At 43.3% G+C, this 23,858-nt stretch overlaps 2 protein-coding genes across 2 annotated transcripts; both read right to left on the reverse strand.

The window, feature by feature from the left end:
• Positions 1–5,684: 5,684 nt before the first annotated feature.
• TAS2R4 (taste 2 receptor member 4) lies at positions 5,685–6,587 on the reverse strand. The gene has a single exon (XM_033099159.1). The coding sequence runs from the start codon at positions 6,585–6,587 to the stop codon at positions 5,685–5,687; it is 903 nt and encodes a 300-aa protein (XP_032955050.1).
• Positions 6,588–12,662: 6,075 nt separating this feature from the next.
• On the reverse strand, positions 12,663–13,613 carry TAS2R3 (taste 2 receptor member 3). Its single transcript, XM_033098630.1, has one exon. It carries the CDS (start codon positions 13,611–13,613, stop codon positions 12,663–12,665), a length of 951 nt encoding a protein of 316 aa, XP_032954521.1.
• Between the last annotated feature and the right edge of the window lie 10,245 nt (positions 13,614–23,858).

Below are 23,858 nucleotides of genomic sequence, written 5' to 3' on the forward strand. Positions count from 1 at the left end.
TTCCTTGTCGTTAATTTCCATGCCAGGCAAATTCTCACACATATACAGTTTCCTTTCACCCCCTTTGCCTCCTCAGGGAATAAAACTGGCCATGGGCCAGTTATCCAAATCCCTGGGGACGTTTTGTTAAACTCCCACTTCCCCCTTCTACTCCCACACCCAGGAGGAGTGGGAGGCAGAGCACACAAAATTTGAAAACAATTCCCAACACACCCTGGCTGCTTCTCACCTCTCCGGCCCTCTTTGAGAAGCAGTGGGCTAGACTAGAAGATCCGTCTCCAGCTTTAATTTACAAAAAAGAGCATTATTGGGAAAGTTATTTGAAATGCCTTCAGTAAGCTTCGGTTTCACTGGAAGACTGGTGTTTGAGGCGATCTTAAAAGTTACATTCAATTCATGCTTTACAAAATTAAGGTCTCCTTCCTCTCAATGCCTTCTCTCTCTCTCTCTCTCTCTCTTACTCTCTCTCTCTCTGTCTCTCTCTCTTTTGGTTTCTTTCTTAAACAACTGAAAATGGCTCATCAACAAAATGCTGGTAACAATGATTATGGAAACCCAGAGTCACACCCATTTAAGTGAAATTTAGGCGAACCAAAAAAAGTTTTTAAATCCTTGAACTGGCTAGAAATTTCATTTAGTTCTTACATGAATTGTATCTACTTTCCCATCATCTTTCTATTGGCTTATTCCTTCCCAAGTAGCAGGATTTAAAGGAAATTTTAAAATGGCTTCTTCTTTAATGTTACTACGTGTTGGTTTAAAAATGTATCTCACATAAATTTCAGGACTAAAAGTCCAGTGTCTACAGGACATCAAGACATTTATTTCACCTAAGGAAACTAAACTCCCTTCTCCAACCCATGATTGATAGATGATAGATAGATAGATAGATAGATAGATAGATAGATAGATAGATAGATATAAATAGATAAATATATATCTCAGCCGCCCTGGGTGAGTTTTCAGGTTGGACAAACCCTGTTTCAGACATCATATTGAATATTTTCTTCCTCTAGAAAATAAAGCTTTATAATCAGCATGATACTACTCTACCCCTACATCTTTCCACCCACCGTATGATACAGAGGAAAAAGAATTGGATTTTTAGAATCAGAAGACAAATTGGAGCCTTGGATCTACCCCTGCCTAGTTTTGTTATAATGAGCCATTTACTTAACCTGTCTGTGCCTCTCATCTGTATAATGGGCATAATAAGACCTATACTGCCAAAGAAGTTGTGAGAAAGCAATAAAACCACGTGTGAAAATGTAGCTCGGACAATATCGGGCAGATAACCACGAACGGCAATGCCCTCAGGTTATAGCAGCTACCACAGTGGATGTTTCATGATGTTACACAGACACTGCCCTGGCATCCACCCTTCACTGCAGAGAGTCACTCTTTTTAACAAAGTTTTAAACATCCCCTCTCCTTTCCTGAAGAGGCAGAGAATGGAGGGAAAAGGCAGGCTACTGTATGTTTAGAGAGCATGTAAGTTATCAGACCTTGAAGAAACAAACTCCAAAAACATTTTTTAAATTCCTGGTTAGTAAGTACTTCGTGGCAGAGCACATGAGAGCCAGTGAAACCCCAAACTCGCAGCACTGCTAAAGACTGCGCCCCTGGAAGACTTTGGGCAAGTACCAAGGCAAAGACTCAAGGCTGGCTTCAAATCACAAAAGCAGTCCTAATAGAAAAACAGCATATCCAGCCCAGATGGGGAAAAACTGAAAGCAGTGTAGGACAAACAAGAAATGTCCAAACAAGAACTTGGCTAGTTCCAGAAAAAGAATCCAGACAAAGCAGAAGAAAGGTTATTCACCTCGTCTTTCTCAGTGAAGACAAGATGCTGACACCAGATCACCCGACATGCTCTTCGATCGACAAATAGACATATAGATACTTACATAGTGTATATATTTTAAAGTACATTTTCTTCTGATGACAAAAGAAATGTATGTTCATCATAGAAAACTTGGAAATGTAAAAAAAAAAAATTACTCAAAACTTCCCACCTAATAATTATTGCTGTTTGCAATTTTCTTTGTCTATACGTATTATTTTTGCAAAAACTGGTATCATATTGCATACACACATTTTGATTTCACTTAGTGATATGTTATAAGTATTTTCTCAGGTCCTATAAAAATATTCTTTAACTAACTACAAACCACTTCATCACAGATGTACATTCTTATATGTACTTATGGCACAGCATAAAATATTTGAGTGAGGCAACAGAAATCCAGAACTACAATGTCTGAAAGAATGGAGATGGTTGCTTCTCCTGAACAGTCCTGCAGTAAAGGTGTAAGCAGTCCAGAGCTGGTGTGACAGCTCCACAGTGGCAGATACTAGGGAGCCAACTCTAGGACGGATTTAATTGCTCCAAAATCCCCAGGCAGCCACCTCAGCTACATGATCCAAGATGGCCCATTATTACCTCTCAACACACAGGAAAGGAGGACGTACCCGTGCTAGGACGCCACATAAAAACCATGTATCACTTCTGCTCATACTCCACTGGCTGAACTTGGTCACACGGCAACACCTACTTGTGAGAGAAAGCTGTAAAATGTAGCCAGCTGCCAAATTTCCGGTCGCTACAAATACTCTATGGCCGAGAGAGGGAAAAGAGAACAGGTCCTGGGGAACCGTGAGGGTTTCTGCTACTCATTTAGAGTTGTCATGTCATAGTATACATATAATCACCCTCAGCAAACCTTTTATCTTTTATTGGTAAGATTCTAACAGGATGAATACCTCCAGGTTTTGTATTACAAAATATTGGTTTGGGTAATTTTTACTAAATACTGCAGTCAAGATTCTGGTAGCCAAAATAAGGAAAATCAGAGAATTTGCAAAATTCGGAGATTTCGCTCGTTGTTGTTGTTAATAGAGAGAATATTTTAGTAAGCTTATTTCTTTTGAGATGTGCAAATATTACATAAGTCTTTTATAAACCCTAAAAACTATATAATATTCCCTAGTTCCCATTCCAAAACTTAGCAATATTTCATCTTCAGATTCCTGCTCCTCCTAGCCATAGTTCTGCTGTTCCAGTCAGGGGGGGAAGAGCGTTCTCCTGGAGAACTGTGATGCCCATACAACTCAAGGAATCAACTCACAAAGAAATCACATAAATTCACCCAAAGGCAGGCACTCCCCCTGCCGGCCTGAGGGCTCCTCTTGGCTTTCCACTGAGCTCCGGTATCACAGGACGGGGTACAATCTCAGATTGTGTTAATTGCACTATTTGGCACTTGCTTTTGACCTCCCTGGATTTGAAGGTCCTTGCGACCATCACAGTTTGGGCTTCTTTTATACTATTCACCTTGGCCCTTTCCTTCCTTCTAGAACAAACCTAGAAATTCAGTCCTAGAGTTTCTTGGGAGTAACAGCTCAGTTACTGTCACCCAGCAAGCTGAAGACACTTTTTCTGTACATCTGCAGAATGTACACCTATGTCCTTTCACCCTTTTCTTTCCTCCTCTCTCTCTCTCTCTCTCTCTCTCTCTCTCTCTCTCACACACACACACACACACACACACACACACAAAATGGAATACTACTTGGCCATCCAAAAGATAAAATATTGCCCTTTCTCCTTCTCTCTTTGCACCCTCTTGCTATGTTGAAGCCAATCCCATGGCTCCCCAGTGCTGAGTCAGGGCTCCTCAGCTAAACCTCAAATGTTTACCTAACAATGTTGTTGTGTGCTGGTCTCCGCCGATCAATCGCCAGTATTGTGGTTGGACTGGCCCTTGAGGTCCTGAGGTGACTACAATATGCCTTTCAGCAATAACCATCAGGGGACTTTGAAATAATAAAGGTTTATTACTTACAGAACCTGGAAATTATACAGTACACGTGGGGCCACACAGTGGGGTCACGGTAGAGAGTGCATGGGCCTGGGGTGCGGTAGTGGGTAGGGGAGGGTTTCGAGGGCTCACTCCTTATTGGGGAATTTGAAACGTAAGAGCAGGAATTCAAAGTGCAGGAAAAGAAAAACCACGTGGCCCAAATGGTCAGTTATTAAAATCAGCCAAGATCTCTCAAACCAAGGAGGCTCGGTGGGGGGAGGTGACCTGGCTCTCTATCTAGTCGTGTGGCTGGCAATGTGTTTATTCTTTGAAGTGGATGCCTTGCTTAAGTCAGGTTGTTTCCACATCTTGGCTATTATCAATAATGCTGTATGAATATAGGGGTGCAGATATCTTTTCAAATTACTGTTTTCATATTCTTCAGATAAATATCCAGCAGAAGCATTGCTGGATCATGTGGTAGTTCTATTCTTAATTTTTTGAAGAATGTCCATACTGTTTTCTAAGATATGGAAACAACCTAAGTATCTGTTGACAGATTAATGGATAAGATGTGGCATACACACACACACACACACACACACACACACACACACACACAAATGGAATACTACTTGGCCATCAAAAAGATAAAATATTGCCATTTGCAACAATATGGATGGACCTTAAGGGTATTATGCTAAGTGAAATGTGTCAGATGGAAAAGGACAAAAACTGGGCTGGCCCCGTGCCTCAGGCAGTTAGAGCTCCATGCTCCTAACTCCGAAGGCTGCTGGTTCGATTCTCACATGGGCCAGTGGGCTCTCAACCACAAGGTTGCCGGTTCAACTCGAGTCCTGCAAGGGATGGTGGGCAGCACCCCCGGCAACTAAAGATTGAACACAGCACCTTGAGCTGAGCTGCCTCCCGGATGGCTCAGTTGGTTGGAGCGTGAACTCTCAACCACAAGGTTGCCAGTTTGATTCCTCGAGTCCTGCAAGGGATGGTGGGCAGTGCCCCCTGCAACTAGTAACGGCAACTGGAGCTGAGCTGTGCCCTCCACAACTAAGATTGAAAGGACAACAACTTGACTTGGAAGAAAAAAAAAAAAAGTCCTGGAAGTACACACTGTTCCCCAATAAAGTCCTGTTCCCCTTCAAAAAAAAAAAAAAGGACAAAAACTGTATGATTTCACTCATGTGTGGAATATAAAACAAAAAGAAACAAATGAACAAACAAAACAAAAACAAACTCATAGATACAGACAATAGATTGGTAGTTACCAGAGGGGAAGGTGGGTGTGGTGAGAGTGAAACAAGTAAAGGGGGTCAAATGTATGGTGACAAATGGAAACTAGACTTTTGGTGATGGGCCCGCTATAGAGTATACAGACGCTGAATTACCATACTGTATATCTGAAACTAATATAATGTTATTAACCAATGTTACGTCAATTAAAAAAGAAGAAGAAAAGAAGAGCATCAGTCAGGTACTTGCATGGCAAAAAAGAAAAATAAACAACTGCCAGGACTTACACTACAGACGTGAACAGCACTGTACTCTAAATGTGGGGGAGCTTCCCGTTACACTTCAGTAACCCACAGAACAATGGTGATTTCCGTTACCCAGGGATGCAATGCCCATGCAAAATACATGAAAAGTAATACTTCCAACAAGTTCCTTAGAGAAAGGGCCTAATTTTAAAATATCAGCAAAAAAAAATTGCAGAATAAACTGAAACACAGGCACTCAAAGGCCTGGGCAGTCAGACCAGCGATTAAAAAAATGAATTCCTCAGGCCACTGGGAAAACTGCTCACAGAGAAAATCTTGCTCCCAAACCATGAAGTGACTCTGACCACCATTTATAACTGATAAACCACTATTTGTTGCAGCAAAGAATCTTCTTTGCTTTTGTTTTCAGTCGAGGATGTGTGAGAATAATGAGAAGAGAATGCCCTACAAGGAAAAGGGTAGAAATAATCGTACTCAAGGACCTGATTCCCAAATCCATCCCCACAGAAGAAGGGAGGTAGTGGATCAGGTTAAAGACCGAATAGGGAATGTACAGGAGGAGGAAATACACCATCAGCTTCAGGGCGCCCACATGAGCTTCAGTCTGGGGGTTCCAGAAACCACTCGCGTTTCCCTGCATCTTCTGTATGTGTCTCCTCAAGGAATGTATTAACAAGGAAGTGGAAGTCACATTAATGATGAACCGGAGAAATGAGATCAAGACCAAAGAGATCGCCAAAGACAGGACGTCCTCATTGACGTCAAGTATTGTGCCATTTCTCCTGATCGCAAATTCAGGAAAAGGTACCGTCTGTATGAGCACAACACGCAGGAGAGTGGTGGCGGAAGAAACCAGCACACAGGCCAGCAGCAGCCTGGAGAGCTTTGGGGACAGATTTCGTTTCAGGAGCAGAAAAACTGGGTGTTGGAAGTCAGTAATCTTCACGCAGTACAAAACGTTGAGCAAGGTGACAAACCAGAGACCATTAGAGTCCAAAAATGTCCAGCACAACAGGAAAGCAGCGGGTACGTAGACTGACCTTTCAGTATTTGGAGCCATGAAGAGGCAGAGAACGTACAGTAGAAACAGTCCCAGCATAAGAAATCTGGTGATGCCCACGCTGAACAGGATCTTATCAAAAGAGGAGCTTCTGTGGCTTTGGACCCATGTCTTGTAGTTGATCACTACAATAAACAGATTCAGAATGAGTCCTACAAAATCCGAAATCGCTGAGACACCCACAGCAGAGAAATACAATCTTTGGAGCATCTTGACTCATGCAGGTTTCCACACTTGTGGTGCTGATGGTGAGGGCAGGAGAAATACTTAAATGTACAAGGGGCACCAGGATCCAGCCAGGAAGGACATTTCCTTTTTTAATTTTCCTCTGGGTGGCAAATGAGCCATTAGTGGTCTCAGAGCCAGCTGCTTTCACTGAGATGCAAATCTTTCAAGGATTGCATTAACTCTTTCTTCATCCATATCCTGTTTTCCTTAGAAATGCGCAATTAAAACAGATGAGGTGAACCTGGGAGTCCACTCCTCTAAGAGAAGGAGAGCTGAAGGGAGGAGGTATGGCAGGCTTCAAGGACTTCAAGTCCAAATGACAGGGTTCCACTCCAGCAGTGCTTCTGTCACTGCTGCACAGTGAACGCAGCTTTTCTTCTAAGCAACCCCAGGATACAGTGGGAATCCCCATGCCTCTCTCCTACCCACCCGCCCCCACCCACACATCCACGAATTACCTGAATCCAACTTCTCTCTCCTCTCTAATCTGTTCACGTTGCAGCTGTCATTCTGGCCATGCCACCGTTACCCTCTCACCTCTCCGCACCTGTGGGGACTTACAGTTATCTGATAGGTCAAGTTCAGGGACCTCACACTTCCTCGAGAAAGCCTTTTCCAGGGAATTCCATCCTCTCATGATGATTCCTTCCTTTACCAGTCGCATATATAGATCTGGGCCTTGCGTGATCTGCTTTTGTTTGGAAAAGAAATGGCAGCCATTTCATGGGTTCCTTTATAGGTCTGGGTTAATGGGTTAATCTAAAATCACCCGTGGCTATTTCCTCTTAGACATTTAACTGACAATCAAAAGCACTCTGGTACCAGATACACAGTAAAGCTTTAGTTACAGTTTTGTAGGTCAAACAGAGAGGCATTCTATTGCCTGATTTCTCTGTAATTGCTAAGAGAGGAAAGGGCACAATGTCTGGAAAATGATATTGCCGAAAACAATGAATGAGTGCAAGAGGGTGGCATCTCTTATCCACTCTAGCAGTTGGACAATCCTGGATGCAGCCACATATATGTCACCAAGCCAGCATCATGGTAAAGCATCCAAAGTCCTATTACCAAATCCAAATAGGAATCGACGAGGAGAAGGAACAAAGATGTGAAGATGACCAGGTCCAGAGCGGGGAGTAAATTCACGAGGCCCTTTAACACAGATGACCGGAAGGCAAGCCTAGAATTCCCTGAGCTGCTGACAACAGCTTTTTATACTGACAGAGGCCTGCCCAGATCAGTTCCACAGACAGACACTGAGGCTGGTCAGCACGTGCCGAGAAACTCCCCTCATGAACTTCTGAAAATATGTTTTCCAGGGTTAACCTGGAAATGCTGCTCTGGTCACCTGGCCAGCTCCACCAAGTGACAATGACAATTTAACTGTAGTGGGGTTAACAAAATTTACCCACTCTGCAAACTCAGATGCATGGAGAAAACAATAGGTTCCTAATTTTGTCTAAAAGTAACATGGTTTTTCTCCTGAGCCCCCCTCTGTGGGTCGGGAAAGTGTTTAATCCAATGGGATAATACAAAGAATGTCTTCAAAAAAACATTCAAGTCTCTTCATATTTAAAAATACAAATCTCTGAGACGGCCTCCCCACATCACGGTTCTCTCCTTTCATTGGAGTCCAGGTGTGTGAGGAGAAGGGCGAGATGGACTTTGCCTCACGGTGGCAGAGAAGTGTCGTGTCTGCTCCCTTAGCATCCTTGCCTCCTCGAGCTTCCAAAAAGAGGTCCCTGTCCCTTGGTTGCTGCCTGCCCTGCCGGCACTCAAGGCTGACTGTGCCTATATGCCTTGCTCCCACTGACTATAAACAGGGAGCTTTGGACCAGACCTCAGAGAGGGGGCAAGTTAAGACTCTCACCTGCTCTACCTGCAATCCCGTTTCTCTCTCCCTCCCTCCTTCCCGTCACTCTCTGGGGGCTGGAAGGAGCAGACGTCCCTCACACCTGTCCTCTTATACCACCAGTAACAAGAAAGTTCACTGATTCACTGTCATCAGAGAGGACTCCACGAGGTACATACTTCAGACTCAACCCTCGACGATTATAATACTAATAGCTAATGTCTGTACTGCATGTACTATGCTTTAGTTGCTAAAACACTTTACATACGTGGTCTTATTTAATCCTCACACCAATCCTATGACGTATTTGCCACTACGTTACATATTTTTCTAGTCCAGTAAAATGTAGAAATACCACAACATGATTACACAAGTGCTGGCAGCAGTTGTTGGAGTTTATATGGTCACTTTTGCTTTGTTAAAACAGAACTTCCTGCAGGATATGGACAAATACCATTTTTTTGCACTTAGCTCATGTCAATAAAATCACAAACACAACTTTAAGATCTATTAGATAGCCCTGTTCAACAGTCGGGAAGTAGCGGGGATCCTACAGAAAGTAAAGAGCATTGGCAAGCACTGACCCTGAGAAATTTTGGAGTGTATTTTTGCTATCATTTTCTGCTTTGCCTTTTTCATTTATAATCCTCCTGTACCCAAACTATACTTCAATCTCATTAAGTGTCAGGATCTACGAGCTGGGCCCAAGGGGTCAGAGAGTACCCGGATGGAAACATGGATGGTCTCATGAGCTACTGTCATAAGCTGCTAGTGAGTCACGTGTTAAAGTTCCCAGCAATACACCAAACAATAGATGTGTGTGGAGGCAACACGTGGCCTCAGGAACAAGTGCTAACATATAATTGGACTCCAAATGCAGAGACAATTCTCATCCCCGTACTCTGACCCACGGAACCTGGTCATGGTTCTGGCCCCTTGTACATGAAACAACTAGATCTAAGAGTCTCAAGATGCTTAGCAACTAACGTTAATTCTCTGAAAGCAAAACAAAACAAATAAGATGGCCTCTTCCAGGGTTTCTCAAAACCAGGCCTGACTCAGCAATACCTCTCCTAGGTATATACCCAAAAGATCTGAAAACATTTATCCATAAAGATATACATGCTCCAATATTCAATACAGCTTTATTTACGGTGGCCACACATGGAAACAACCAAAGTGTCCTTTGATAGATGACTGGACAAAGAAGGTGTGGTGTACCTACAAATGGAGTACAACTCTGCCATAAGAAAAGATGAAATAGTGCCATTTGCGACAACATGGATAGATCTTGAGATTATTATGCTAAGCAAAATAAGTCAGACAGAAAAAGGTGAACACCATATGACTTCACTCATATGTGGGATATAAAATTGAAAGCAACAAAGGAACAAGACAAACAAATAAAGAAACAAAAACTGATAGACACAGACAATAGATTAGTGGTTACCAGAGAGCAAGCGGGGAGTGGAGTGGGAGATGAGGGTAAAGGGGATCAAATATATGGTGATGGAAGAACTGACTCTGGGTGGTGAACACACAAGGAGAAATACAGATGGTGTATTACAGAAGTGTACCTTGAAACCTATGTAACTTTACTAACCATTGTCACCTCAATAAACTTTAATTAAAAAAAAAAAAAAAACACGGGTCTGAGGCCGTAATCGGGTAGTTCTTCCCCTGCCCTGGGACTCAGTGAGGAGCTGGCACAGTAGGTGTTCCCCCTGGTACATTCAGAAGACCCCATCCTCTCCAAAATAGCTACACTTCCCATCACTGTGCCTCGAGGAGCAGGGGACACTCCTTTCCTCGGCAACTCACCTACTACTGAGACCCATGTCCCCACTCCCACCCTCAACTTTGATCAATGGCAGTTCACATGTGGCTGAAGTCACATAACCAAGTCTGAGATTTCCGAGGAGTCGCCTGCAAATGTCTCCGGCAGAGGAAACAGCTTTAGGGATGAGGATGGCCTCCTACCTAGGAATCTGATGCCACATTCACGCTCAGGGAAGGTCACTGCTCTCAGCCAACTGGACTACCACAGCAGACTCCCACTCAGGGAACTCTACGTTTTCCAGCCGCGTTCCAGTGAAATGAACAGTACTGGTAACCTAAGTGTATTCACTGCAACAGGACTGTTAGGTCAGGGTAGGATTTAACGGAGCCACAGGGGAAACAGAAGGAGGAATCTTTCAGAACTTAGCCAGTGGCACCGAGAACCAAACCACAGCCAAGCAAAACTCGCGAGGAAGATGTTATGTTCAATGAAAAGAGAGGAAAATCCCTCCACCTAAGGCAGAAGTCAGAATCAAGCATTCAGGTAAGGGCTGAAGGACCAGAAGGTCACAGCTGGTCAGAGAAGTTGTCAAAGTGACAGAAAGTAGGAACAAGTGATCGAGAGTGGGAGGACGGATTCAAGAGCAGCGTGTGGGGCAGGGTTAACAAAGCAGGTGCCAGTTGAGACACCATGGATTTCCATAGTCAAGCTGCTCTGTGTTGAAAAGAAGCCCCGATTTTTATTATTACAGAAGGAGCCGTTTCGGAATTCTTATAGTACTTTAGTCAATTATGAGTGAATATTAAACCATTCTTTTAGTTTTGACAGACACCTTTTGAAAGGGAACTTTATGTCAGACTTAGAAATTTTCCTGGCAACTTCAAGATGCAAATGTCCATTCGAAAGCAAACAATGCATACCAAAAGGCATTTTATTCCTGTAATTTTAGAAATGGATATATAAATCCCAGAACAATCCTAAAAGTAATTTCTGGTTACATATGACCAGATGCCAAGAAGTAATGTGATGATTCTTCCTGCTATATCAAACTATAACAAGATAGTGACCACAACAATAATAGCAATATTTATTGAGTGCGTACTCCATGTAGGACTCTAAGCATTTTTCATTTGTGAACTCACTCATTCCTTCCAACAACTCCATCAACAAAATACTACTACTATTCCCATGTTACAAATGAAGAAAGAGAAATAGGGAGAGGTTAAGAAACTCCCCCAAGGTCACCCCCCTTCACAAGGGCCAGGGTCAGGATTTGAACCCAGGCTGTCTGGCTTCGAGGTCCACATTCTTAGCCATAACTCTACACTTGACAGACCCATTAGTGACAGAAATTCAGATTCAGAATTGCCATGTGTGCCAACCAAATATGTTCACAAGTCTGAGAATTTTTCGTGTGACCTTAAGCAATAATATTCTCATTGACTGTCACCACTGTTCAGCAACAGGAAGGAAATCAACGCCTGTGTAATAAAATAAAAAACAAAAGTGATTAAATTTACAAAAACTGCTTATATCATTTTTTATAAAACTGAAATTTTAAAGGCAGATAGGCATCTTGAGTCATTAAACAAAACTGCTTGGACTTTTGCCCAATCTGAAAAATTACTTGAAAGCTTACTTTAGCAAAAGAACAAAGAAATGCAAGGACTATGGAAAACTGAAGTAGAATGACATCACCAGTGGGAGACTAGATTGGAACCCAGTATCGAAGGGTCTTGATTTTCATTCCACTGCTTGTGTCGTGACACCACGGGTTTGTGGAAACACATCTTGTGGGAATTGTTATTGCTGCACAATTCACTGTTCCTCACAATGAAGCTTCGCCTGTTGAGTGCTTTGTACAATATGCTGTGCTATGTTGGCACAGATCGTCTCATGAATCTCCAAAACCCTGTGAGGTGGATGTCACAATCTGCATTTTAAAATAAGGGATAAGAGGATCAGACCGGTGACCAAAACAAACTCCCTAAGGCCAAAAGTCCTGGGAAATGGACAGAACGAGAATTCAAAGCCGAGTCTGTGGGACTGCAATGCTTTGGCTCTTTCCCTCAAGTCCACTACACCGTTCTACGCGTCCATCAGCTTACCCCTGCCACCGTACACTTGACATTGAAGCTAGTCATCGGCTCATTGTGTTGAGCTGACAGTTATTATTATACAACTCCACGTCTAGACAGTGAGAGTGTCCTTACTGTATTGACATTGTCCACAGACTTTGCACCCTTTCTAAAACAACCACACAAAGAGAGGCCGTGAGAAGTGTCCCTGGGTGGGACAGCACACAGCGGCAGTGTCTCTCTCCCACTGGTATTACAGAACCGGTGCCATGAGGGGGTCAAGAAGAGCCCGTAGCCTTGAGCCAGGCTGAAGGGCTCCTGGGCTCCCTCCTGTGCCCTGTGCCATTCTATGGGGAAAAGGATCCTTTGGATCCAGGCTTCAGATGGGCAGACTCACACCAGAGCATCTCCACAAATGTCTGCCTCAGCTTGTTGTTCCCCAGGATGAGAACAAATGAGTGGCCAGCAGGATAAACCATTGTAATTAGTTCTCCAAACATCTTGGTCGTCTTATATCCTGGAATAAAATAACTGGATACTGTAATTGAAAAGGCAAGAAAGTGAAATAGGAAGAGAAAGAGGAAGGAGAGGATGATTTTGATGGCCCTTTTGTGGGCCTCGGTGCTTGGGTCGCTGGAGCTGGTGCCATTTTGCTGCATCTGCTGCGTGTGCCTCCCCAGGGAGAGGATGAGCAGAATGTAGGAGGCCAGAGACACGACGAGCGGAGGAACGTTCCACAGAGTCCCGAGAACATGGATCTGTTCGTAGTTATTTTTTTGCTTTCTAAAGTAATCAGTCACATTCCCTGAGGCATTGATGCCGTGGAGAACATAATACATCTCAAATTCATGGATCAGAGACATGGCGCTGCCACACGATAAGAGCAAAGCGCCCAACAACATCCACGTGACCACCCTGGAAACTCTCCACTTGAGCCAAAGGAACATGGGGTGGGAGAAACTGGCGATTTTCAGGCAGTAGAGGATACCAAGACAGGTGGCAAGCCAAATGCTCAGATGGTTCGTAAATGTCCAGAAAATATCAATCACTTGCATCGCTACCCCATCATCATGGGCTTTGGGAAAGAACACTATTATTATACCATCAACCAAGAGAACCCACAGCAGAACAATCCTGGAGAGGGCCAGGCTAGTGATGATAAAGTCAGACAAAGAGATTCTCCTGCTCTTGAACCAGCTGCTGCCATTGACCAACCCAATGAAACCATTCCCCAACATTCCGAGAAGGAACTGGGTGACAGACAGAGCCAGAAACACCCACTTGGTGAGTCCCGACATGTCAGTTATTAGGCAGCTCTTGTCTTTGTTCTTTCTGTACAATCTCCTCGCTGGTTTGAAATTGTTCCCTGTGAATCTATCACCTCTACCTGTTGCTTTACTGTACCTGTCTCTTGATTCTTCCCAATTGAATCTGTTGTGGAGCACAGTTCACTGAACCCTCTCTGGCTCTTTCAGGTCAGTCTGTCTTCTTCACGGGTGACAAGCATTGTCATATTACATCGATGATCTAAACTCAGCAGCTCTTTGCTAAAATGCAAATAGACTAGTGTCCAGTGTCACACAGACAAGGAAGGGGTCTGACTCACAACGAAGATGGTGGACTTGGAGTCAATTTCAAAGGGAGCAGATAGAGTTGGGAGCCACACTGCACAGAAAGGTGAGTGTCACCTAAGAGTCACGTACACAACCCAGAGGGAGGACTCAGGAACACACACAGAAAGGGGAGCGACCAGAATGCCACCATACGGCATATCCAGAGATACCCTGGAGGAAGGGCAAAGTGCATGAAACAGAGAAAGTGCAGCCAGTGACACTGTCCTGGATTAGAATTAAGAGTTGTGTCCCTCGAAGTATGCTTTACGGAGGGGCCCCAAGTTCTCCCCTAGTGAGCCGTATTATCAGAAATGCCTAACTATCCAAACAACTGAATGATAACAACAATCAATTATAGCACATAAACTATTTAAAATATGAATTTTTCAGACAGCAAGACCACTATATCGATAAATCAATAGTAGTTAAGCTGACAGAGATTACACACAGATACCACTTGACAACCAAAGAAAGCTTGTTTACAAAACAGTGCCTTACAAATTTTGACCGTGACCAACAGTACTTTTTTATATGATTTTATGTATGTATATATCCCACTATTATAAAACATATATGTGCCACAATCTAAATATATGTATTTAACATATATATAACACATGTGTTTGTGGGAACACAAAGGTTTCACAAAACCGTATTTCCTCTTGCTGGTTGTGTGGCTCTCTTATATTCTCTATCCTATTCTATTTTTTTCAATGCTGCTTGATATTACAAACTTGATTTTACAACCTACTAGTGAGTTGTGATAAATGCTGTTTGAAAACACGGATCTGGAGGATGGCGAGAAGTCCATGCCATCAAGATACAAAGCGGAGAGTTCAGTAACATTATCCAACGACAGAAAGAGGGATATGCTTTTAGGTCCCCTCAAAAGGACCGCGCAGTGTGGCAGATGAGAAATCTCAATGAATGAAACACGGTCTCTTCTGGATACATGCCAAGGAGCCGCTCACCGAAGCCAATAAACCCCATCAATCTCGGCATCACGTGGTGTACAGGATGACGTCAGAGCACCGCAGAGCACACTCGAGCAGAAACACAGCCCTTCTCAATCACCCTCGGCTTTCCCAGGCTAACTTCACAACCTGGCCCCAAATTCTTCCTGAACTCGCTGCTGCAGAATGAGAAGGAGGCCAGTTCCCAGCTGTCTCTGGGCGTCCTGTAACAGGACCGTAGCCCAGTTATAGGGCTTATTCCACAAGCCACCACCAACCCCGTTCAGTTTTTTCTCCTGGCCTCCGTCCTAGATTCAGATTTTTGTTTTTAACACCATGTCTATCCCCTCATGAGAATAGATACGCGAATGAGATTCCCTTGCCCATGTATTAGAATTATCTAATGAGGAGAAAGTTTAGAATACACAGCATATCAGAATGCACTTCACATACCATTTTTGTTTGATCATGCTTTCTTACTAGTCTGATTATTTCCACCCCTTCCAAATGACACCTTTTTGTGTCATTACTGAGCGATTTTTCTTTCTTGATTATTTCCCAGGACAGTGTGTTTCCATGTATGCCATGTTGGCTGGTGTCCACATTTCAATTTCCTGCAGGACTTTGCCGGATATCATCATTATCGTTGCTATTATTCTACCAGGTACCACAGATATGAGTTCACAGTTATATCATTCCATCTTTAACATAAATACTAAAACTATCACATTAGGACTAAACATCATAGCATTAATGACGGGTGCTTCTAAAATGTAGGCTGACCATTACCCACCAACATAACCACGTATATTCCCAGCCCAATTCTAGAAAGCCTGCAGCTTTAAACATGGTTTGCTGGAGGGATCAATAACACAGCTGCGGTACTGGATCTGTGGACCTTTCACCCGAGGCTGCGACATCTAGAAAGACTACTGAGAGCTCATGCTCTAACACTCAACCACTCCTTTGAGTAAAAGCCCAAAGTAGATGTATCAGTTCGGATCCTGGCAGGAAACAATTGGCATAAACTGGGTAATTCCAGAAGAGTTTTAAAAGGGGATTGTTTTGTAAAGGGTTACTACTTACAAAAGTGGAGACAGAGCTGAGAGGACCCATGAACATGTAGTGCAGGACCCCAGGGCTAGAAGCAGTGGGGCATCACAGCGCTCAGAGAGATGGAGAGAGCATGGTGTGTGCAGGGGACCTCCCGACAGTCGCTGAGATTCTTCAGTTGGGTGACCCCCGAGACAGTGAGCTGGGAGGACAGCCCTAACACCCAGGTCAGCAGACTAACAGCCATTCCAACGCCATCCTCCGCCCCTTCGTTATTCTCACACTTTCTCCACTGGGACTTAGTTAGACATAATGGTCCAGGCCTTTGCCTTACTCCTGCTTCGGATGCTAAGCTCCATGACAACTGAGCGGATCAACATCAGCGATACACTCAGGCGGACATCAAGGCGCGTCACAGATACCTGTTAGTACCAACGGAGGCTCACTGACCTGAAGAAGACAGAAGGACGTCTGCACAGCCAGATGTCCACAGCTGACCGATCGGTGACACATACTACCAATGGAGTACCGGCTTCCGCGTCCCTTAGAGTCCTTCTCTAGAGAGCACACAATGGCAAGCAGTAAGTCTGTGTAATGAGCTCCTCCGCGTCCTGACGGCTCACCCTCAAACCATACATGCACATACACGTTCTGTCTGTGGCTAAGGTGCATGAGACACATTTTATCACTCCCGGTCTTACCCTGTACACAATCCCCCTCAGAAGGAATACGGCCCCATTTGTCGCCCTCAGTTCCATCTCCCAAACTGATACAAGTTTGTTTTACAAAACCAGAACACGTGTTTGCTGCCTGGAGGTTTCCAATCTCATGCTTCTGCACCAATGCACTAGCTACAGGCCCTCTCCTGTCAAAATGTTACCCCCAGAAGTCCATCCAGTCACTTCCTACCTGATACTCGGGAGAGACATTTTTCCAGGGCTTTCTCATACACATCTTGCTGGGTGTGCTAAGTAGGCAAGGCCCTCACCACTCCTCATCTGGGCCACTTTTTAGTGTGTTTGCAGCAAGCAACCTTGAAGGACGAGGTAATTGCCCTTCCCGGACAAAGAGCAGCCTTGCATGGTGCTTGCTATAGAGGCGGTAAGCCTTGCGTGGTGCCAGCTCAGGGTCTCTCTCCTTAATGGAGCCCATCTGGGCACCCTCTGTATCCCTGAGGGACTGGCGGACGCGGGGAACTGATGCAAACATGCGGATGTTCAGGCTGCTGGCTGTGCTGTGAGAAACAGGATTGTTTTTCTCTGACCCAGAAGTTTCATTTCGTTTGCCTGCATCCATGAAACAGTGATAGGCTAACTTATTAGCTTGTAAATAGGGTCAAGTCAAATCCCAGATCAATTTGATCACCACTGCTTTTGGCGGCCTATTCCAGTTATTGACTCGTCATCTCTCAAGCCTATAACCCCCGTCTACGCTCTGTTCTATACCAGGGGGGCTGGGATTCCACAAAGCATTTCCCAGACGCCCTTTCCAGATGCCTCGCTGTTGGTAGTGCCTGCCTATATGAAAACTGGCAGATGAGAAAGAAAAAAAAAGAATCCTGCTTCTTACTCCAGTAGTGTGGCACTTGGTGGCCTTTCCTGTGATTAGGGAAAGGACTGATGACTACAGACTGCAGGGACCTGGACGAAACCATCGGTTCAGTGTTGCTAGTCCCGGTGTCATGCAGGGTGTCATGCGGGGTCTCTGGTCCCGCTCCCCACATAAGAATGCAGGATATGGCAAAGCCAAAAAGGAACACCCACAGAGCCATAGATAGGGGAGTCATACCACTATAGTCTCGCTGGTGGCTGGGTTGGAGACACAGAAAGCAGGAGCCACACTATCCACAACCCACCAGCCGCTTCTTTGCCAAAAAACCTCACTTGATAGCTGCAATCCACCATGCTAACTGCAATGCCCGCTTGCTAGTTTAGCCATGGCAGTTATATTAGTGGCTAATGGCTAACCCGTTACAGCTGATGGCCAACTAGTCACAGCTGATGACCATCTACTAACCGAGCCAACACCTTTCCATGTGAGGCCAAGAGCCTGGAACTGCTCTCTGGGACTCTGTCCCTACACGTGGCCAAGGTGATACCTCTTCACCGCACCAGATACAACTTATAAACACTGCCCAGCAAAGCAGCAACAGGTGCAGGCCCACAGGCACTGGCCCAGGGAGGCCACCCATTTCTCACCTCTGGGTATCATCCCATCTTCTTTTGGCTCCTTTTGGAAGTAGCCTTTCCTTCCCCCTTCTCCTCTTCCTACACATTTGTAAACAATCGCTTATATTAAATTCCATCTGTTTGAAATACAGACACTGGTTTCATTGGGCTGACTGGACTCTGAATGACACACCGTCCTTCCATCTATTCTGTGGTTTGGAGTTTTAGTTGTCTCCTAATTTCATCCAAGATGTATCACACATTTCTGTTTCTCATTCTCCTTGGGCTTCTGGGATGACTTTCAAGAAGAAAAGGAAACTCATTTAACCTGTAATGCTATTTTCTTATGGCAACTCCTGCCAGTAAGTTTGTAATACGTATTATTTTTGTTGTTTTAATACCATCCATGTGTTGATAATTCCAAAACATACATCTTCATGCCAGACCACTCTTCCATATGCATCCGCCCATGTCACTTCTGTACTTTATTACAGACTTAACACGTCCAAGACAAAAACCTTAATTTATTCCCATTAAAAAAAAAAACTCACCCCATCGTCATCCATCCAGTTGCTCAAATCAGGCACCACCTAAGAATTCATTTGCTTGTTCTCTTTACTATAACCCCACATCAATTCCTCAATGACTTGTCCACTTTAATTGTAAAACATACCTTGAATTTTCCACGTCTACTTCCTCCATCCTGGTCCAAGCTACCAGGACCTCACCTCTGAACTACTCAATGGTCTCCTAACCCATTTCTCCACTTGTCATCTTTCCCGGCCCCAATAGATGCTCCATATAGCCAAGAGAGAGATCTCCTTAAATGTAAATGAGATCGTTTCACTGCACAACTTAAAGCGCTTCAATGGCTTCCAGATGCAACTACACCGAAATGTACACTCCTTACACTATATCGTATACTGAGAATTTCTTCTGCATAGCCTGCATGCACCAGGCTTCAAGATAAATTTTACAGGATTACACGGTCTGAGTTAAGGAGCAGGCTTCATTGGAATAAAACTTACATCAACCCCAGAAATGAAAGCATGGTCCCTCCTCATCTTCCTGTGATTACACAGAGGGGCCAGGGCACTTATTGGCTTAGCAGTGTACTTCGTATGCCACCTTCCCGACTGCTCTCACTTCCTATAATGAAAGTGTGAAAGCAACTTTGTCAGCAAGAAAATACACAGTCTGTTTAGTGCTAGAAAATCTGGATTCGGGAAAGGCCAGCTGACCCACCCCTGGGAACGTGGAGCCCATGGGATGTTGTAGCTCCCACTGCTAGAAGAAAATCACCAGTTCTGTGGGAACTGAGCTTATGTGAAGGACTTTCTTGTGAGAAGTGGAAGAAACCCTCTTTTCCCAACTTGTTGTCCAGGCAACCTGGATTAAACTCCTAGCGTCTTCTTTGGACAGCTTTCCTCATTGCAGTATAAACTTCTTCTTAGAATAACGATCCTATTTCCCAGTTTGTCCAGAACAATCCTGGTATGTGCCTGTGATTCCAAGTAATTATTAATAATGCCCCCTTTCGGTGTTTTATTCACTCAATTCTCAGGCCCTAGGCTCACTCCTTGGAACATAGAACTTCAATACGTATATATTGAATAAATGAATTTTCTAGAAGCTTAATTTCTGCTTACAGCTCAAGTTTTAGGTTCCTTTTTTAATGTTGCTGGTGTCAGGAAACATAATGGAAAAATAAGTGAACTAGAAGTTAGATCCTATTCCTGTACCTGCCGTTTATTAATCTGACATTTCTTGAGCAGCTACTATGTGACAGATAGCATGCTAGGTGCAGGGAATCATGAACTAGTGAGCAAGAGACACATCTACAAAAATGACAACGATGTCACCAATGGTCTAAGAGATAAATAGAAAAACACAATTGCACAGAAAAGGGACCAAATTCTGCCTGGAATTGTCACAGGCTTGAAAGATGACATTTGAGATATGTCTTTAAAAATGGATAGGAGACAAGATTTGGAGACAATGGTAGACAAGGTTTAAAAAAAAAAGGTAATTCCATGCACTACAGAAATAGAAGGGATAATGGTGGTGGTGATTTCTCCACTAATACATCACATATTATCTGAGCTAGAAAATAATAAACATACATAATGCTTAATTATGTGGTATGCATCATTTTAAGGTATCTAGAGTAAGTCACTTAATTCTCAACACGTAAGGTGAGTTCCATTATCAACCCCATTTTTTAAGAGGGGGAAACTAAGGCTCTGAGATTTTCATATAGTAAGCAGCAAAGGAGTTAGTAAGACCCAGGCAGTCAGGCTTCAGAATCCATTAGAGATCACCTGTTGATGACAGTTCAATAAAGGTGCAAAAACGGGAACTTGAGCAGTAATTTAGGTCAGGGAAGGTTCTCAGATCCCCTTTGTCTTCCATCACACTGCTTCATCTGCTCTGGCTCCCTCCCGATGATCCCCACGACCTCTCAGATCAGGGGATGCAACTCAAACCAACGGGTGTTTAACGAGATCTGATACAGCCCCCTGGGTCCCCACTGTGCTTTCATTATTCCTCATTTATCTGCGTAACACATTTATCAATGAATGATCTGCTACTATGGTCAACGGAAAAAACCCTAGAAGATCGTAACCTAAGACACTTGCATCCTTCTCCTCGCAATGCTTCAAGTTCACTATGTGACCTTAGGCAGATTTCTTGCACCTTCTGACCCTCAGGTTCCAAATAAATGAAATGAGGAGGGACCAGATGGTCACTATTAATGAATGGTGTAAGGGCCTGGATTCTGGAGTCAGACCTGAATTCGAATCTAAGTGCTACCGCTCATTAGATACGTGACCTTAGGCGAGTTAATCTCCCTAAACCTCAATTTGCTCATCTGTAAAATAGGTATAGTAGTACCTATTTTATACAGTTGTCATAGTGATGAAATAATACAGTGCCTATAAAAATGTATAATGCAGGAGTGTTCTTTTAACTGTTAGCTATTATTACCATCAACATGAATAGGGTCATTGCACTATACGTTCCTTATACTTGGGATATCTTTATGGAAACTTCTATTTATTCAACGTAGTATTTCATACATATAAAAATACATGCAACATATATATGTTATAAAGCAAACAAAAGTAACTTAAGGAGTAAAACATCACCAGTCGTACCATGGCACAGACCTGGGAGCTTCTTCTCTATCCTACTCCCTGTTCTTTCCCCGCCGTCTCCTATGGAAACTCATCTTGAATTTTGTATTTATCGTTCCTTCCTTTTCTGAATAGCTTTATCACATAGGTGCCTATCCATAAACATATTGCTTCCTTCTCTTTGATCTTAACCTTTATAAAAATAATATGGTAGCCAAGTTATCTTCTGAAATTGACTCAACATTGTATTCTTGTTACAGCAATAAGTGTAATTCATTTATACCGCTGTATTAACATTCCACTATGTGAGCATTTGTCGATCCATTTTCTGTTGATGAACCTTTGGGTTGTTTCCAGTTTTGTACTATAATGTACACTCTTGCTGTGACACCCTTGGACATGTTTCTTGGGCCACATGAACAAGTTATAGGGTGTACCTTAAAGGTGGAATAACTAGGTGAAATCTCAACAATGACAAAATGTTTTCTCAAAAGGAAGTGCCAATTTACACTCCCCACCAGTGCACAAGCTTCCATTGGTCTACACCTTCCCCCACACTTTGTTGAAGCAAATGTATTGAAATTTGCCAGTATGGAAGGCTTAACATGAATTTTCATTGCATTTTCTGGTTTGCATTTCCTTATGAAGTTGACCACTTTTTCACATATTAATGGATCATTTATAATATATTCCCTTCTCTGTGAAATGTCTGTCGCTTTTATTGCTTTGTGGGCCTTTACACATTCTAGATGGTATTTCAGTTATATTATTGAGAACATCTTCTCTTCCAGTTTGTGACTTATTTTGTTTCATGACTTTTGATAAACAAAGGTTATTCTTAACAGTTAAATGTATCACTATTTTGTTTACGTTTTTGTTTAAAAAATATTTCCATGCCTCCGTATCATAGACATTCTTATATTTTCTTCCAACTTTTCAAGTTTTGTCTTTCACAAATAAGTCTTTAAATCATCAAGAATTCATTCTTGCATAAGGTGTAAGGCAGAGATCCAACTCGTTTTCTCTGCATGGAGGACAAATTTTCCGAGCATCGTTTGAGTACTTTACACTTCACCCAGTGACCTATAATGCCACTTCTGTCACACAGTATTTCCACGTATGACGGGTCCGTTTCTGGGTTCTCTGTTCTACACCACTGCTCTATTTGTTTATTCCTGCATCCATAGTATACTTCATTCACCACTATAGCTTCATTTAAAAAAAAAAAGCCTTGCCAACTGGCACGGCGAGTCCGGCATCTCATTCTTCCTCTTAGGAGGAGGTTGCCTTTGCGTATCGATGTCTTTAGAATGAACTTGACCAGTCCCCCCCCCCCACACCCCCAAACCTTTTAGGAATTTTAATTCATTTTGATCTATCCTAACATCAGTTTGAGGAGGGCTGACATCTTTACATTATTGATGCTTCCAATAAACGTGGTGTACCAAGGATTCAGTCTTCTTTTAACGTATTTCAGTCAAGTTTTATAATATTCTCCAGAGACCACGAATTGGGAGACTCCTTTCATTTTCTGATGCTCTTGTATATGGCCATTTTTTCAAATTACATTTTCTTTGCTGTTGTTTGCAATCAACTTTTTTTGGTATACTAATCTGCCTTCCAGCAACACTTATTCAACTATAGATTCTTTTGCGTTTTCTACGCAATCACGGCATTTGTAACTGTTTCCTTTCCAATCTTAATTCTTTTTCTTTTCCTTCCATAACTGTGCTTGCTAGAATCTCAGTATAAGTAGAGTATTTAGAAGTGGTGATAACAAGACATCCTTGCCTTGTTCCTGTTTTAAATGCTCTCTTTTACTTCCAAGAATGTGTGAGGCACACCTTTGACAGCCTGTTTTTATTTCCAAATCACAATGTCAAGATTAGCAGGGGTCATCACAGAATCCCTTTTGTGTGTGTTTCCTACGTATTGCTCCAGTTTCAGTTCCTAGTGTAAACCTCACCACTTGGAGATGTCCCTTTCTTCCTGCAAGCCCTATTACGGACTGAATTGTGTCACCCCAAGATTCACATGTTGATGTCCTAAGCCCCAATGTGACAACAGGCCCTAACTAAAGATAAAGGAGGTCATGAGGGTGGAGCCCTGGTAGGACAGGATCAGTGTCCTCGTAAGAGACCGGACAGCTCACTCCCTTGTCCGCCAGCACACACACAGAGGTCACGTGAGCACACACGTGGTGGCTACCTACAAGCTAGGAAACAGACCTCACCAGAAACAGTCTATGCTGGCCCCTGATCTTGGACTCAAACCTCCAGAATGGTAAGAAAATACGTGTCTGTCATTTAAGCCACCCAGTCCATGGTTATTGTACGGCAGCCTGAGCCAAGACACCAATGATGCAATAAAAACTACTTAGGATCTGATTATTTTGCAACAGGAAGCCTCCTCACTCCAGATCATCTAGTCTCTATACTGCCGGGGGAAGCCTAAGAACAAGACCTCTTCTTTACCTACGTGCTCCTTTTCTTAACGGGGGCTATTAAGTCAGGGGCCTCATGAGGGACTAAAACTAAACTATTTGATGGACAAATGTGCTTATATTCACTGATTGCTAAGCTTTTGTTACATTTTATGTTCTGGTTCCCTCTCCAAACT

The sequence above is a fragment of the Rhinolophus ferrumequinum genome, chromosome 26, assembly GCF_004115265.2.
Source record: "Rhinolophus ferrumequinum isolate MPI-CBG mRhiFer1 chromosome 26, mRhiFer1_v1.p, whole genome shotgun sequence".
NCBI classification, from domain to species: Eukaryota; Metazoa; Chordata; class Mammalia; order Chiroptera; family Rhinolophidae; genus Rhinolophus; species Rhinolophus ferrumequinum.

Excerpts from the sequence above, each read along its gene's own strand:
- TAS2R3 (XM_033098630.1), bottom strand. The coding sequence starts at position 13,613 with ATGTCGGGACTCACCAAGTGGGTGTTTCTGGCTCTGTCTGTCACCCAG.
- TAS2R4 (XM_033099159.1), bottom strand. The coding sequence starts at position 6,587 with ATGCTCCAAAGATTGTATTTCTCTGCTGTGGGTGTCTCAGCGATTTCG.